The following is a 17,282-nucleotide window of genomic DNA, read 5'->3' as shown; positions in this document are numbered from 1 at the left end:
CCATTCCTGAACACAATGGGGGACGGGGGGGGTTGGTGTAGAAATGTAGCGAAAACCACAAGCAGCTTGAAGGTTCTTGGAGTAGCACGAAGTTGTACTAACTGCTGCACTCAGCAGCCGAGCTGGTTCCAGTCACAAGCTACTACGGCACAGCGATACCACCAACTTAACTCTAAAATACAGCAGCTCCTGACTCACTATGCGCATAATACTGCCACGGCAATGCTAGGTTTAGATGTACGAGCTTTCCTAGTAACTTTACTATGTAGTAGAGCATTCCCAGAGTTTTCACGGCTTAGAAATGCACTTCTCCTTTAGGAGAACTTGCAGCTGAAAAAGGGCTATTCAGATGCTCCACGCACCTACCAGCACACTTACAAAACCACTTTTTGCAGGCTGCATGGGGACGGCTGACAGCGGCTACATCCCCATCTCCCACTCCGCACCGCTAGTCCGGCGGGGCAGCGCGGCTCTGCGGGAGGGCTCTGCGCCTGACGAGCAGCACGGCTCCCCCTGCCCGCCACGGCTCCGGCTCCCTCGGCACCTGCAGAGGCGCTCCCTTTCGCTGCCAGGCAGGGCTTCCGGCGGAGAACAGGGGACGGGACACTGCAAGCCCAGAGCCTTCCCAATGGAAGAGGGAAAAGGAGAGCGCGCTCCGTGAGGGGCGCGGGGCCCTTACCTCGGGGGGCGGGCGCGGCGGCGCGGCCCGGGCACAGCTGCAGGGCGAGCGGCAGCAGCAGCAGCGCGGCGCCGCGCTCGCACCCCATGGCGGCCGCGGGCCGGGCAGCGCGGCGAGGGACGGCCGCCGCTGCGCGCCGGGCCCCACCGTTTAACGGGGGCGGCCCCGGGGCCGGGCACGGCCGGCAGCAGGCGGCGGGCCATTGGCCGGGGCTTCCCCCCGGGGGCGGGGGGCGGCCGAGCGCTGGGGTGGACCGGGAGGGAGCGCGCCGCCCGGACCCGATCTGGGAACTGGCACCGGTGGAGGTGGCTCGGACAGAACCGGAGATCCTGGCGACGCTCCCCAAAATCAGCACCTGTGGGGACCCTGCCTGGAATCTGCCGTTTGAGGAGCCCTGGAAACTGAAATGTGTTTAATGGCTTTAAATTCATAGCCTCACAGAGTTGGTAAGAGAGGAAAAGACCTTTAAGTTCACGGAGTCCAATTGTTAACAAGCTTCTATGCTTACTACCAGCCACAAGAAGATGGCCCCAAAAGTGAATTGGGTGTGCTTTAGGAGCCAAGTAAGAGTTCTCTAAGTTTAGGAGGGGCAGCAAGTCCAGTGCTCTTGAAGCCCTTCAGAGAGCCACCAGCCTGGTGAGGGATGTAGAAGAGTGTCAGAAGCATGAAGATAATGCAGCCTTGTTCACCCCGTCCTGCTAACTGCAGGATGCTTAACTTTGAGGTTAGGACAATTTTAGTTTAAAACCTCTCTTGCCTCCCTTTCTATGCTCAGCAAAATTTCTTTGCGTCTTCTGACAACACAGCTATTGCCTTTGCAAAGCCCCCTCATAAGTTTCTCTGCCTGCTCTTCAGCCAGGTGTTTAGTGTCAACAGTTAAGGTTTAACATATATATCAGAATAGATTCTCTCTCATGCATGTCTGAAGTCAAAACAAATGGGGACACTCTGGTGTATAGACTTTGTCTTGGTAGGAATTCAAACGCTCCACTTTTCCTAACTGAAGAGTGTCACTAAAATGGGTTGTGTAGATTGCAGATTGGGGCAAATTTGGTTTCCAGAAGACTGACTGGAAAACTGAGGAATGCGTAATCTTCTCCTTTGTTTCATTTAAAGAACCCAGAAGCATTGGGAGTGCTCAAACTGACCAGATGGAGACTATGGAAAAAGGCTGTTTGTCTTAGCAATCTCCCGAACTCAACAACTTTGCTAAAGTCAACTTTTAAAAAACCTTCTTCTTTCAACTACAACAATTTTCAGCACTGTGTGTTCCTTTAGGAGATCATTATCCCATTGTTTGTCCTCTACCTCAGAAAATTCTAGCCTCTGTACTGCTGATGTTAAGACAGTACAGGAGAAAGGGATCAAGTGAGAAACCCAAACACACCGTGAGCTTCCAATCCTGCTGCAAAGCTCTCCTTGTCCTGTACATCTCTGTATGTGTCAGCTCTGCTGATGAACCTCTGTCATGTCAGAAATCCAAGAAGTCCTGCTTGGCCCCATCGCAACTTTCTATCCAGACTCAGTTGGAAAAGCTGGAGCTGTCTTACATTATTTACATCATTAAAAGCAGGGCAACGGTAGAAGGGAAAATTTATGTAAAGTGAACAAAGTAGTGTTGATTAATGTTCGGTCTCATCAGGCTTGGTGCATGCATCTATGGAGCACCACAGAGAACAGCCCTTGGCCAGCTCATTGTGTGCGAGGCAAGACACAGCACCTGCAGCGCAGGGGCTGCCCGAGCCACTCTACACCACGTGGAGCACGGCTGTAGGCAGCTCTCCAACACAGGCCCAGTGAGATTTTCAGATACCTTCAGCTGGCCTTAATTCACATGTCCTCTAATTGCCCTCCCCATGTGGCATATACCCTACAAACACCCTTACTTCTTAGCTTATTCTTGTTAGCAGTGTTGACCTGCTCCTTAAGTTGCCCATTTCTTTCTCCACGCATTGTCAGGCAGCAGGGTGCTCTGCCATATCCATTGTGTCACAACATGATGCTATTCCTCCTCCTCCTCACCCTATTGCTCTTCTGTATACGTCTCCACACAAGAAGAAACTCCTCAGCTTCACTCCCACATCCTTTCTGCCGGTGTTCCCCTGGTCTTTCTGACCTGCCTCGGCCAGATCGGAGGTCAGAGAGATAGGGGATTTTTATCCAGCATGGACAAAGGCAAAAGATTAGAGGAGGCTCTCCTTCTCGGGATGATCCAAGTTTATTGTCCTGAAGAGTTCCAGGGAGAAGAAAGAGAACACGGGAAATGCGGGGTATTTTCAATCCCAGCTCAGGGGCGGAGGAACCCCGGGTCACAGCCACTCAGGGCTGGCCAGGGGGAAAGGGAGGGGTTAAGGGAAGCGGAGAACCACGCTACAAACCGAGAGGGGAAACTGAACAAACCATCCTCAGTGCAACACAAAATGATAAACGTGCGTTACAACACCTTTCCCCTGTAGTGGAAGTGACAGGATGATGTGGTAGTGTCAATAGGCTGGCAAAGAGCTACAGAGGGAAGTGAGAAAAACAGATAATCGGGTGTAGAGTACTGTGGAGCAGGGAAAAAAGGGAGGCTAAAAGGAGTAAGCAGGAGGCAAGAAAATGGGAAAATAATAGAAAGAACTTTGAGTGTCATAAGCTCTTTATAAAGAAGTGTTAGTTCAGAATTTGTCCCCAGCCTAAAGCCTGGGGACACAGCACAGATGCTGCAAGGCTAATATGTGGATCTAGAGCAGCACTGATGATGTTCAACTGCTTGCAAAGGAAAGGCCTTGACTCAACAAAGAGCATTTTTTTGCAAACATACTTAAGTGCATGACAGAAAAAACACTACGAACACTTGGAAAATCACTACAGTTCTGGACAAAAAAAAAAAAAAAAAGAGAGAGAGAAAAAAGGATAGTGAGGCTTTGCTTTCACCTAAGGGGAACATCAGTAATTTGAAGCCATTTATTATATACTTTCACTTTACTGAGTACATAATAATTTAATAATTTGAGTTTATCAAAGCATATGAAAAGTTTTCTTTCAACTTTTCATTCCTGTGTATTCTCTGAAGTACAAACTCCATCTTAAACTACTGGAGGTTAAATAAGAAGCAAAAGTAAAAATATGATTAATAAATTGTGTTTCCAATAAACTTTTGTAAGTCATGTGGACGTCATATGACTGCAATTTTTTATATAGAATCTGCAAGGAAACCTCACTCACTACAATGTTTGACCTGCGTATGTAATTTGATAAGATTTTAAGCATACGGAATACAGAGAAGCTGCAAACATTACAGGTTTTGTTTTAACAAATGTCTATAACTTGTTCAAATTCCAAATAATGGGGTAAGGGAAATAGAAAAGAATCCTGCTGCTTAATTCACCTTACATGTTTCATTCCTAATATTAGGAGACTCACTGTTTTCACCAATTATATGGATGATTAAAAATCAGAATTCATGGGCAATTAAGATACAGAAATCTTAAGGCAAGTGAAGTATCAGCTCTAAAACATATCCTTTCATATTTATGTCAACACTCCTGGTTTCAATCCTGCTTCATGAAAAAAAAATGCTGGTTTCAAGGGTTTCAAGTTTCAGAAACAGGTTTCAAAAGAATTTTTGCTTTTACAAAACACAAATTGAAGTTCTACTTTTTCAAGTCAAGTCATATCCATCTTCAATGCACCTACTTAACTGATAGGAATTTCACGTAGGCAACCAAGAGGAAAAACTTCCTGACATGGGGGAGGGAAGGTAGAAGGTTTTTTTATCTTTGCTTCAGACTCCACAGCAGCACAGAGATAAACTGGGCCTGAAGGCAATGCAAAGCTTACTACCCTATTTACCTCCTAAGCCTTCTTGCAGCCTGCCTTAAGAAAAGCCATATGACAGAAAAGCTCATATAATGGCTAGGTTTTTCTTAAAATAAGGCCTCTAAGTTCATCAAGTCTAACCATCAACCCAGCACCATAATCACCACTAAAATGTGTGTCAACATTTCCAGAAATGGTGACTCCAAACCACTTCCCTGGGCAGCTTGTTCCAGTGCTTCACAACCCTTTCAATTAAGAAATTTTTCATAATGTCTAATACAAAACTTCCATAATGCAACTTGAGGCAATTTTCTCTTGTTCTAATACTTCTTACTCTGGAGAAAAAACTGAATCCCACCCATCCTTTCAGGTACTTGTAGACTGAAAAGGTCCCCGAGCCTTCTTTTCTCTAGGTTAAACACCTCCAGCTCCCTTGGCCACTCCTCATAGGACATGTACTCCAGACCCTTCACCAGTTTTGTTGCCCTTCTCTGGACTCACTGCAACACCAGAAAGACCTTCTTGTAGTGAAGAGCCCAAAACCGGACACTGGATTTGAGGTGCAGCCTCACCAGTACAGGGGGACAATCCCTGCCATGCTCCTGCTGCCCATGCTATTGCTGATCCAGCCCAGGATGCCATTGGCCTGGATGCAGAGCCTGTGGCACTGCCTGGGGTTGTTGTGACCCAAGGGCAGGACCCGGCACTGGGCCTTGTTGAACCTCACACCACTGACCTCAGCCATGATCCAGCCTGTCCACATCCCTCTGCAGAGCCTTCCTGCCCTCCAGCACATCAATAACCCACACAGCTTGGTGTCACCTGTGAACTGACTGAGGCTGCAATCAATCCCCTTATGCAGTCATCCACAAAGATACTAAACAGGGCTGATGTAAGTATTGAGCCCTTTGTAAAATACTCCTTATAGAAATAGATCTTTGGGATCACAGCTGCTAGCATCCACAATTCCCTTTCAGAGCTTTGCATCTCAGTGCATGTCAGTTCACATGGTGAAAGGACCAAAGCAAAGTACCTGGACAGATTGAGGAGTTAGCTGGTGCCTGTAGGGAATAAAAGACTTTAAAAAATATCCTTAGAATATATATCTTAAATAAGTCTTTAGAAGGAGAAATGTAACACAGCAATTTAAAAAATTTGCTTCTGTTAACATTGCCAGTGGTATGTTTTTCTGAGGAAAAAAGTGGACATGTATTTCTTCTCCCATGTTCCTCATAAAATGGAGCAGAATGATCTGGTAGATCTGTGGCATACATTTTTATCATGACGCTTTCTTCCACAAATTTAATATGAATCTAAAATTGTGGATCTGGGAAGGTGAAAGGAAAAATGAAGCTTTACCCTTACTCTCCTCTTTATATATAGAAGACCTGAATAAGGGTGGTCAGTGCAGGGGTTTTTTTAGTCAGTGTGTGCTAATTTTTCCTTTTGTGGGAAGAATGGAAACTTGACAGCATTCAGATGTGCTGTGGCACACTGCACAAGCTCTGGAACAAACAGTTGACAACAGGATGCACGTCTGCAGTTAAAACCACACTGAATGGGTTACCACTTTAACCTGGTCAAAACTCAGAGCTCCTTGTTTTTAGAGCCAAATTGCTGATGGTTGCTCTTCACAGTTGATTGAGAGTCACCATTTTTTTTTTTCTTGCTCCTCTGAAAAGTCACAACTCTGCATGCAGTGTCAGGGCTGGACGGTGAGGGTTCAGCCAGACAGTACCAAAAGCATTTCAAGAGGACTACGGCTGCAGCACTCCCCCACAAGATCACAGATAATGTCCCCCCTTGTCCCTTCCCAAGAGGCTGACCCCCACCTGGATACAACCTGAAAGGACCTTGTTCCCAGGTAAGGGTTGGCCTCTTCTCCCAGGCAAGTAGTGACAGGAGAAGAAGACATGGTTCTCAATTCAAGGATATTGAGGGGTTGAAACAAGTCCAGAGAAGGGCAGGAGTACTGCAAAAGGTTCTGGAGCACAAGTCCTCTGGGGAGGGGCCGAGAGAGCCGAGTTTGTTCATCTTAGTGGAAAGGAGGCGCTTTCTACACCTACCTGGGAAGAGGCTGTAGCCGGCCAAAGGGGTTGTCCTTTTGGGAAGGGACGCGGATAGTATGAGAACATAGTCTTAAGCTTGTGCCAGGGGAGCTTTGGGCTGGACATTGGAAGAACTTCCTCACAGGAAGGGCGATTTGACACTGGAATGGGCTGCCCAGGGGGTGGTGGAGTCACCCCCCCAGAGTTGTTCAAGGAAAATCCGCTTGGTGCCATGGGCTGTTTAACATGGTGTTCGGTCACAAGCTGGTCGCGGTAATCTCTCAGGCCTTATTCGACCCAGCGGTAGCTCCGTGACCTCGATCGCGGGGTCCCGGCAGCAGCAAGCCCTGCGACCAGCTCTCTCCGGCGGCGCCCCCGCCCTTCTCCCTCCGCGCCCCTCCCGCCCTGAGGCCCCGCGCGGGCGCTCGGGCGCCGCCACGCGGGAGGAGCAGCGCTGCGCTGCCGGCCGGCGCGGCGAGGCGGACAAGATGGCGGCTCCCATGGAGCTGAGCTGCTGGGGAGGAGACTGGGGGTTGCCGTCCCTCCACCCGGAGTCTCTCACCGTTATGGTAACGGGCGGCGGCCACCGCCCGGCCCGAGAGGGAGGGAGGGAGCGGCGGCGCCCCGGGACTTGCCTGCCGCCCGTACGGACGTCCGCGGGGCTCCTTCTTGCCTCGGGAGAGGCCGGGGGTGGGAGGCGGGGTGTTGGGCCCGCGGCGCGGGCCTGGCTCGTTCCCCACAGGCGACGCAGACGACGCTGCCGGCCTTCCCGGGGGCTCCGAGCCCTTCCCGGCGGCATCGCCGCCCTTCCCGGGGGCTGCGGTGCCTCTGCCCTGCATTCCCCGAGCCGCATTAGGGCAGTGAAGCCCGACCGAAACGCGTCGCGCACCTGCTGGCGACGCGTGCAATGGTCCTCAGTGCCCGACGGTGTTTAGCGCAACTTCTGAAGCTCTGTTTTACGCCTTTCTTGCACACTGTGACAGGTTTTCTCCCCTGCCCTCCAATCTTTATTGCAGGCTTACGCCAAATTTTCTGGTGCTCCCCTGATAGTGAATACTATAAATAACTCCTGGAGAACTCCGAAAGGTACCATCTTTGCAGTCTTTATTACTCTAATCACAGCTGTGGTATAAATGTGAGTTCCAGATTCTGTGTTTGCATTGTGTTTGTGTTCATGAGTGCAGTCAGCCCCAATTAAATGACTTCACAGGATCAAGTGTGATGATTTTGTGAAAATTAAGTAATAGAACTCATAAATAAAGTGCTCCAGAGGACAGTTTATTAAAATGTGTATAGGTGAGGCAACAGTTAACAGAGCAGTAATGCCAAGTATATAACTGTTTCAGTCAGGCAGACTAAATTGATGAAATATATATGATACAGTGAAAGCAAATTCATAAGCTTTTTGCACTTTGCATATTTATAAAGGTAGTAATTAGATGTGTATGGAAGAGCTTTTGCTTTACCCATGACTCAGTGGGTTGGAAGTGGAATGTGAGCCTCTGCAAGTACAGCTTACTCTAACTGGGTTGTTTGGTATTGTGCTGAATTAGAGGGTTTGAGTGAGAAAAGGTAAGCTGTCAGAGAGGACGTGGTGTTTTTTTTTAGATGCTTCTATTTATTGCTTATTTGTTTGCTCAGCAGTTATTGTCATGGTGTATTTAAGAGAGGTAAAATCACTGCAGTGTTGAAATCCTCTGTCGCTGTCCCTTAACCAAATTATCAGTTCAGGCAGTACTGTATTCATGCAGAAGTTGAGCCTTTGGTTCTTGCTTTTCGATGTCTTGTTTTCTGTTAGGGGAAAATAGCAAGAAGTAGCTGGGTAGACTTGTTAGAAGTGTGGTGCTATCTTCATAAGGAAAATCCATAAAATCAGTTAAGAAAGCAATTTAATTAGTTAAGTGTTGGTGATAATTGATATTTAAATATTATTTAGCACTGTCCTCTTGGGCTCACTCTGGCAGTTCTGTTGTGAATGCACTGTAAGGTAGCCCCTGTTACAGAGATTTTGCACTCTACAGGCTTTGATCCTGCAATCTTATGACTAAAGGCTGTCCTGTCAACTTCTGGCAGAGGGGAAATAATTAGTTCTTTGAGTAATTAATGGTAATGCAGTGGTAGTTTGGGCATTGTTTGCAGCAAGGTTAGAGAAATAAGGTGGTTAAATTGGATTTGGAGAGGATGTTCAGAGGAAAAATTGAGAGAGGCTCTGATGTAGATTAATTCAGAGAGCAGTTGGACTGAGTTGAAATTTTTATCTTAAGACAAATGTTTGAAATCCGGACAGGTAGCCTGGTTTTTAAAGTATTGGATACCTAGCAAAAAACATCAGCTGCAGTCTGATTTTTTTTCTGTTTATTATTAGTAAAGGCCACAATAGACTAAGAGTATTTGTAACCTCAGTGGAACTCGAATGCTGTGTAACATTTTATGTTTACATTTACATGTTAGGAAAATCAGAGCATGCTGTTGAGGAAAGGAAAGTACATACAGTGGCTGATTGCTTTCTGGTTAGAACTCATCCATACAAATTGTAGACTGTATTATTTCTGCCCTCTAGGAGATCTGCCAGTCCTGGTATCAGAAGACATTGTTATTTCTCAGCCAGCAAAAATACTAAACTTCTTAAGAAGGCAGGTAGGTCTCTTTGAAAATGTTTCTTTTCTTTGACGTGCAGTAAGACTCTTGCATGTCTCCTTTGTACACTGATACAGGCTTCCAAAAACCTGGAGTTTATTTTAGACCCAATGCTTTTCTGTTTTTCCTACATGCATGGTAATTGCAAAATGGTGGATAAGAAATTGCTCTGTAAAAGTTTGATAATTAGTTATAGAAAAGATTTAAAAATAAGCATGAAAGAAATTTAATTGAAATGGAAAATAAACAGTCCCTAATTGAGCAGTTTCTTACTGGTCACCCTGCTTGTAATTATAACACTTTTACTGTCATTTTGACTTTGCAGACCTAGGATATCACAGTTTAGGTTAACAGTTTAAATGGGTAATTTCCCAGTGCTCTGTATCTGATAGATAATACATACAGCGTAGTTCTTAATCTTTGTCGTTTTTGTATAGCTTGTAACATGAAAATATCTGCAGGTGCTTCTTGATGCAGACCAGGTTATTGCCTCTTGTTTGCCTTTTGTAGGACTCTTAATGTTTTGTACACAAAGAATAAACCTGTACAGTTTCTTCTTTTCACAAAGTATAGAGATATGTAGTAAACTATGGCATCATCTTTTTATTCCTAAGATTCTCCTCTAGCCCACTGTTCTTAATTTACATTGCAGAAATGCAGTTCCTGTCTGGTCAGATTATCTGATGAATGCCATGTTAGTGAAACTTCAGATCTTCATGGGGAGAAAAACACAATCTAAAAACTACATTTGAGATGGAATTTTAGACAGTTGTTGTGAAATTCTGAAGTTTCTGATTGATTTGGCTTGAATTTGAACTTGGTATTCATGTGAATAACAAAGGTTCCATAATGTAAGGAGTAAAAAACCTCTTTACATTAAAGTATAACTATTGTATGTTTGCTTTTCAGATGTTCAAGTGGCAGCACTGGCCCTTTGTTTATAAATTAATGAAGCAAATCTAGTCACTCCACCCCACACATTTTTCAATCCATATAATGTAAATTCGACAAATTAAAAGTCTTGTCAGTACCTGCATTAATTTAGCTGTATATTTGTTCCCTTACATTGCTACCATCCAATTTCTTAACTTCTGGAATGTTCATTAAAAGCAAAATACGGGAATGCATGTTTTGGTTTTTTTTATGATTATACCTGCTGAAGTGTCAGATGCTTCTTGAAAAATAATAATGGAGACTTACCAGAGGTTTGCTACCTCCCTGAGTATTGAAAAATTGCCTCTGTATTGCTTTACATTTTCTTGGAAACAAATAAGTAGAGACAAAATAATTTATTTTGGAAATAGGAGGGCCCAAAGCTCTAGGAATGGGAAAGTGGAAAAACGAGATGCAACAAGATTTGGCAGAGCTGGCCTGAGGAAGGAAAATTCTAGTGAGTGCATGCTTTCTGTTCCAAAAATGGTTTATATATTTACTGCCTTGATAGGTGTTAAGTTTGAAGCAACTTTCCATTGATAATGCTTTCTGAAACTTCAGCGTAAGGCTATTTCTTTTTTAATTTGTAGAAATACAATGCTGATTATGATTTGTCTGCAAAACAAGGAGCAGATACACTGGCATATATTGCACTACTTGAAGAGAAACTGCTTCCTGCTCTGGTAAATATTAATAAATACTTTGTAATGGTCAGAATACTTGGAATTGAATGCTGTAAGAGGTTCCCAGTGTGAAAGACATTACAGTCTCTCAGCCGCAGCCCTGGCTGGAACATGATTGTTTTGTTGGTCTGTTTTTTTGGAAATAATGCCTAGCAACTTTTGAAAAGGAAATAAGTATGTGTTTGTGGAGTATCAAAGTAATAATAGTAATAGTAATAATAATAATAAAAAATAATTTATGGAAGACATTTTTAAAGGACACTTAGGGTTTTTTTCTGTTGGTATTTGGGAAACAGTATCATAAAAACATCTTATTGTGGACACTTTTTTGTTTCATTTGATTTCCTGAAAAATCTTTGATTAAGATGTGAGATGCACAACTGAAAGCCTTTTGAACTGTTGAGTTAAAACTTCTAATAAATTAAAATGCCGTCACTAGCTTAATTTTTTAGTTCTAAATAAGACATGGCCATTTCAGTATTACAGTCTACTACAGTATATTACAGTATTACTATTTCAGTGTAATTACTTTAGTACTGTAAGACCCACAGACACTGAGTTACTTGAATCACTTTGTCTTCAGTTTGTACGGGAAAGAATATACTGACCAGATGGTTTAATAAGCTAGCCTTTTCAGTTGACCCTGGTTTCAAATTGATAATTCCATACTATCTTGTATTTTAAGATTTATATCAAATTTCAGAACAAAATTCCAGAAAGTTAAAACCTGTTGCTGTATGTCTGCAACTTTGTTTGTAATATATTTTCTCTATACAGTGTGTGTGTGTGAATGTGTATCTGTACATACATAGTAAATGTAATTTTGTAATTTTGTGCAGATGCATATATATCTCTGTAATATCTTTGGTGGTTTTTTTCTTTATTTGGAAGGTAAATAATGCCTTACTCATGTACTGCTGCACTCAGAGGATTATTATATTCCTCTACAGAGCCTGATAGCCTTATAATACAATAATTCCTGGTTCTTCTGCTTTTCTGAGAGAGGTCTTGCATATCAAGTGTCATGAGGTGTCTACTCATGTCATTCAAATTTCAGTAACATTTTTCCTCATGCTGATACAGCTGCACACTTTTTGGATTGAGGCTGAAAATTACTGCAGTGTGACAAAGCCATGGTTTGCCTCAAGGATTGCCTTCCCACTGAGTTTGTATCTGCCTGGAAAGATGTCCAGGGAAGCGCTGAACAGGATCTTGCTGACCAAAGGGGGCCCTCCACTCTATAGTCTCACTGAAGTGGAAGCACAGGTATGTGTTGTGCAGTAAGTAATCTGTTAGTTGGTTCTGTCAAAGACAAGAACTGAAACAGTCTAGCATATAGTCAAATGATGAATGGTACTGTGCATACCAGCCTGGCTACATCTAGGGCTCTTAGACAGTCTTGTGTCTCATCAGATATACAGGGATGCCAAGGAGTGCCTAAATCTCCTGTCGAAGAGATTGGGAACATCTCAGTTTTTCTTTGGAGATACGTGAGTGTGATGGGGTTTTTTTTTATTATTTTGGTAAATTACTAATAAGAAAGGTACCACACCACTCTGTGAACACTTGAACCTTTTTTTCCCCCCTCTTTTTAACATGTCAGAATGTTAAAAGTTCTTCCCAATAGTTTTATGTCTCACACTCTGCTTTTCAGATAAATCTGAATGAGCAAACAGGGCACAAATGAGATCGTCAGACTGAGTCAGTGTGGTGTCTCTCTTATCTGGCTTTTTTTCCACAGAGAGGGAAATGCTTCCCACAGCTTCTACGAAAATGTGAGGTGCACTGGAGAGCACTTTTCTAGCCACTGAATGTCACCTCCTTGCTTTGTATGTGGAAAAAAATGCTGTAGGCTGAGGTGTTACTACTGCCCTCATGGCAGGAGGGCATAGGTCCAGGAATGCTATTCCTGTGGTATGTATGCAGAGCAAGAAGCAGATAGGGACAACAACGTAGAGCCAACGGGTCCTGAAAAGCATGATCTCTTCTTTAGCTGTTGAAGTTGGATCACTCCATGAGGGAAGATCCTTGTCCCTGGGTCCCCATCATGACTTTTATGGTGCCAGAAAGGTGTTTTAGAGTGTCTTGCATATCAGTGTGTGGGGTAGCATGACTGTGTTGTAATGCTGACATTACGGTTTCAGTTTGCCAGCATGTCTCTAGTTAAGAGGTGCTGAAAGGATCAGATAGTTGGTACAAGGCATTTTCAGGGTTGATAGGCAAAGGTGGAATGACAGAAGGGCTGACTGTATTTTGTCCTGCATTGTACTTGGCATACACTGAAAACTTAAGTTGTAGAAGTCTTAAAAGTCTTACTTCAAGTCACTTCACTGTTTTCCTGTGTCACTCTTTTTAGGCCTACCACCTTGGATGCCTTTGTATTTGGTTTCCTTGCCCCAATTTATAAAGTGTGCTTCCCAAGGGTACATTTGCAAGAGCATTTGAAACAGCTTCCCAATCTGTGTCGATTTTGTGATGATATTTTAACTTGCTACTTCAGGTTAAGTGTCTCAGGTAAGTTGTGTTTCTTTTCTCCTTTTTGTTACCTGTACTCCTTTTGGGATTAGTACTCCAGGATTCTATTTGTGAACCAAGGCAGATTAGATTTTGTGTAGTTTTTGCTAGACTTTCTGTGGGGCAATGAAAAAAACTTCTGAAGTAGGGCTGAAAGGATTCAAAATTAAAAGCAAGTGTTAATACTCAGTTTTAGATTCTGTCAAACATTGGCAAGATCTATGACTCACACTTAGTACTCCTGATTTTCTCACATGGAATGGCTTTTATGTTCTTCTTTGCATAAAGGTACTGCATGAACTCTCTCTCCAATGTGAGTTTATTTTTTAAGAATTTAAAAGCTTCTTTAAATGCCTTTTCACTCTTCCTCTTTCTACTTTCACTCTCCAGGCCATTCTCCAGCTGGACAGGATACAGCAGATGCTAATCTGCAGAAACTCACACAGCTTGTAAATAAGGAATCCAACTTGATTGAAAAGGTTACTTTTGCTTCAGTATCTTTGATTTTGCTGCTTTGTTGTGGTTACTTGTTCACAGATATCCTTGCATGGCAATTATAATTGTACAGTGGACTTTATTTTAATTACTTCTTTTCTAGTGAGTTACGTTGTGTAGAGAGGCAGGAAGAATATTGCATCATTTGGAAGGAGGAATTAATGAAGCCTTGCACTAAAAAAGTATTTTTAATACAACCAAAAAAGCATTGTCTTGCAGGTGTGCACACCAACAGAGGAGTGGTATCTTTCCACAAGTATACATTCAGCAAAGAAGGAGGCAAATGTATTGGTCAAAACTCAGAAATGGTCCTGCAAATTAAGACCGATCACCAGCTTTCCTTGCTCCCAGCTGCATGCTGTAGTAACTAACTGGCAGTTACTCTTCTCCTGCTTGTTCTACATCTAGCTGTTTTTTCTTACATTCTTTGTTTCTAAGGCTGTCACTCAGCACCTATCAAAAGCTATACAACTTACCTGAAAAATACTTGTGAAGAATTAGCCTTTTCAAGCAGGTAGAACACTCTTAACTGAAAGGGTAGAATGCATTTCTTTCTGAAAAAGATCAATGTGTGAAATAGATCATTAACTATGATCAGCTTCTGTAGCATTAGGTACTGATGCTTTTTCTGGCATTGAAAGCTGTGGTAGTTTTAAACGATGGGATACATAGACATTTGTCAGGCATGATTGAGGAAAATCTGATCCTGTCTTTAAGAAATGGAATAGACTAGTTAGCCTCTACATATCTCCCTTGTGTTTTTATTCTGTAGCAACTAAATTTTTTCAGCCCACATTACACACAAGGCATTAGAGTGATTTCCTATTAAAATGTAAATTGTTTATATTCTGAGATGAATTTCATCCTGTCTTTGAAAAGGTCTTATCACAAGCACTTTATTTGCAATGTGTAACTAATACGGATTCACTCAGCATCTCCAGAACATTTCTGATTCCAAAAGATTTTTTCTTGCATGGTGCTGAATATTCAGCATAAGCATCCATTGATGGTAGCAGTTTGACTCTTGATCTGCCTTCCCACAGCATTTGATTACTGTAAAATATTTGACCTCTTAGAATTGGTGTTGCTTCCTTCAGTACTCTTGACCAAACAGCTTGAGCAGAAGTGCATCCAGATGCCATGGGTTTGATGCACCATATGTAAGGAAATGATTAGCAGCTCTAACACAAGCATATATTTGGGAGTAGAAGGAAACCAAAGCACCAGTTGTTGCTGTTCCTGACAGTAAACATACACCAACCCAGTATTAATGATGGCAGCCCTGACAAATAAGACTAATCGTATAATCTATATTCTGCTGTTGCCAGATCCGGCTCTCATTGTTTCTCTGCAGATGGACGACAATCTTCGTAAGAGTCCTCAGCATCCCCCTCGGAAACTCACAACGCTCAAGCTTGCTGCAGGTGGAGAAGAAAGCAGTCCAATGAGTCGTTTGTCACCTTGACATCTCTTGTTGCCCATACACTTGTTTTGTAATTCAGCTGAGTGCCACAGTAAATTTTTTTTCACATGAATGTTTTGAAAGGGAAAAATCTGCTAATGCGTACAAGTAGAGAAGAAATAGAGCTTTACAATCTTCTGTCTACCAGTTCTTTTAAGAAATTGTATAGATCAGTCTGGCCACACACTATGCTGAAACTAAGCTAAGCTAAACAAAGCGTGTTACTGCAGATGTTAACATGATTTTGTACAGCGTATTTTTGCCTTTAGCCCAGCAGAAAAGTTTACCTAAAGTTAAAAATCTGCATACGGAATGTTCACTGTTACTTTATTTTGTGGGTTTCGATTTTACTGTAATCATGTTACTGTATGTGAGTGGGTATACTCTGTCTGAAAAGGACAAAGTCCAGTTGCAAAGCCTGGAGAAACAAAATGTTGCCAATCATGGCAGCTGAGAAATGAAAAAAAATGACAGTAAATATTTTTATTGTACTTTAATGAACTTGGGATTTATGTTTTATGGTTGTTTGTATTTTTGAAAATTTGTCACGTTGTGCTTCGAAGGGGATTATTGAAGAGCATGTGCGCTATGGGGATTAAAATGATGCACAATGCTAACATTTCACAGTACCTCGTATTAGCCCTTTGTGAAACAGGCTTAACCTGTGCACAGAGTAATACCACATGCTGCAAAACTGTTAAGTCAAAATCACAGAGAACTTGTTGTGGATGGAGATGTTTGATTAGTTGCTGTCAGGTTGAGACTTGGCTAGCAAACATACTACATCTATTAGGTTAGGGCTTTATAAGAAAGCTGATGTAAGCTTTTACATGTGTCACAAATGCCTCTTAATTAGTTTTGTCTTATTTTTTAATAAGCAGTACAGTTAATTCAAAAATTAAAACTAAAAATTGTCAACATTTTTGTTATATGATGGTCTGTGTAGTTCAGAGATCTTCTCTTTGCAAACTGTGGTATATTGCAGGGCATATTTCTTCTGTTCGTTTATATTTTGTCTTTAGCAGAAGCCTTGCTGGTTCTAGAGACCCAAACAATTCTGTTACAATGAGAGATGCTGTAATTTTTTACTGGCAAAGTACTGGCAGATGCTTCATGAGTAGGTGTAAAGAGAATTAAAGAAGGAGATTGGCCAAAATGGCAGTGCTTGGGGTACACCATTCTGATAGCTGTATGTGTGGGATAACTCTTGTGTGTGTTGTGGGGGGCGGGGGGTTCTTTTTTTTTCCTGGCCAAATTGAAATAATTTTTCAGCTTCCCTTTGGCTGCTAGTCATGTTTGAGATACACAGATAAATTATTTCTTATTTGTAAAGACAAGATGATAGATTGTGTACATATTCTACCTTTGGACTTGATATGTAAGGAATGTAATACCTTTTAACATGTCTTAACTGAAATGTTTGGTTTCTAATGAGCACTTTAAAATACTGTTTAAGATTCATGCTCTTACCAGAGTATTTGTTACAGTGATTAGCTCATATTCATGATAACTGTGTAAATGGACAGTCCGTAACATGCAAAAGTAATTTAAATCTTTAAAATTCGCGCTGCCTGTACCTTGACAAGTTTTACGTGAGATCAAGTCACACAGCTTTCCAGAGCTTTTCTTTTACAAACACAGCTATGGAGAATATGCCTTAGTTTGTTGCTTTTGTGAATACATACACACAACCCAGAAAATCTCTTCGTAAAAAGAGTTGTTATTCCGAGATTAAAATTCTGGATTTTTAGTGGAATTTTGGTAGAGTTTTTTTGTGGTATGTACATTGAGTTTTTTGGGTGCTTTTCTTTTTTTCTTGTAGAAAAGTTTATCTATACCCAAAAACTAATCTGACTGCTAGGACAAGAAATTGAAGCAACTTAGTGTATCCATGAGATCAGATTTTCAATTTTTATCACATCTCTTCAGTACCATTCCTTTCTTTCAACACATCTTTTGGGAAAAGGGGAATGAGGAGGCACACATTTGCTGATCTTACTAAATGTGAGCTTTGGGCCATGTGATTGGGC

The 17,282-nt window shown here is 42.4% G+C and overlaps 2 protein-coding genes across 6 annotated transcripts in view; one reads left to right on the top strand and one right to left on the bottom strand.

Annotated features, from left to right (window-relative positions):
* The window catches only part of THBS4 (thrombospondin 4), a 39,311-nt gene extending 38,544 nt beyond the window's left edge, over positions 1–767 (bottom strand). Inside the window, exon 1 of the mRNA XM_062513995.1 lies at positions 680–767. Within this exon, the coding sequence (XP_062369979.1) occupies positions 680–767 (88 nt within the window). The remainder of the gene's footprint in view (positions 1–679) is intronic.
* Positions 768–7,006: 6,239 nt separating this feature from the next.
* On the top strand, positions 7,007–15,753 carry MTX3 (metaxin 3). 5 transcript variants are annotated; one of them, XM_062512909.1, is made up of 9 exons: positions 7,007–7,097; positions 7,545–7,614; positions 9,089–9,165; positions 10,689–10,781; positions 11,865–12,047; positions 12,195–12,271; positions 13,138–13,295; positions 13,686–13,774; positions 15,145–15,753. In XM_062512909.1, exons 1-9 carry the CDS (start codon positions 7,017–7,019, stop codon positions 15,253–15,255), a joined length of 939 nt encoding a protein of 312 aa, XP_062368893.1. In that variant the 5' UTR covers positions 7,007–7,016; the 3' UTR covers positions 15,256–15,753. The 5 variants fall into 5 exon arrangements, with proteins under 5 accessions (XP_062368893.1, XP_062368894.1, XP_062368892.1 ...); XM_062512910.1 differs by having other exon boundaries at positions 15,119–15,753; XM_062512908.1 differs by lacking the exon at positions 15,145–15,753 and adding an exon at positions 13,997–14,263.
* The last annotated feature ends 1,529 nt before the right edge of the window (positions 15,754–17,282 follow it).

Source organism: Cinclus cinclus, chromosome Z, assembly GCF_963662255.1.
Source record: "Cinclus cinclus chromosome Z, bCinCin1.1, whole genome shotgun sequence".
Taxonomy (NCBI): domain Eukaryota; kingdom Metazoa; phylum Chordata; class Aves; order Passeriformes; family Cinclidae; genus Cinclus; species Cinclus cinclus.
This window is presented reverse-complemented; position numbering and strand designations above follow the sequence as displayed.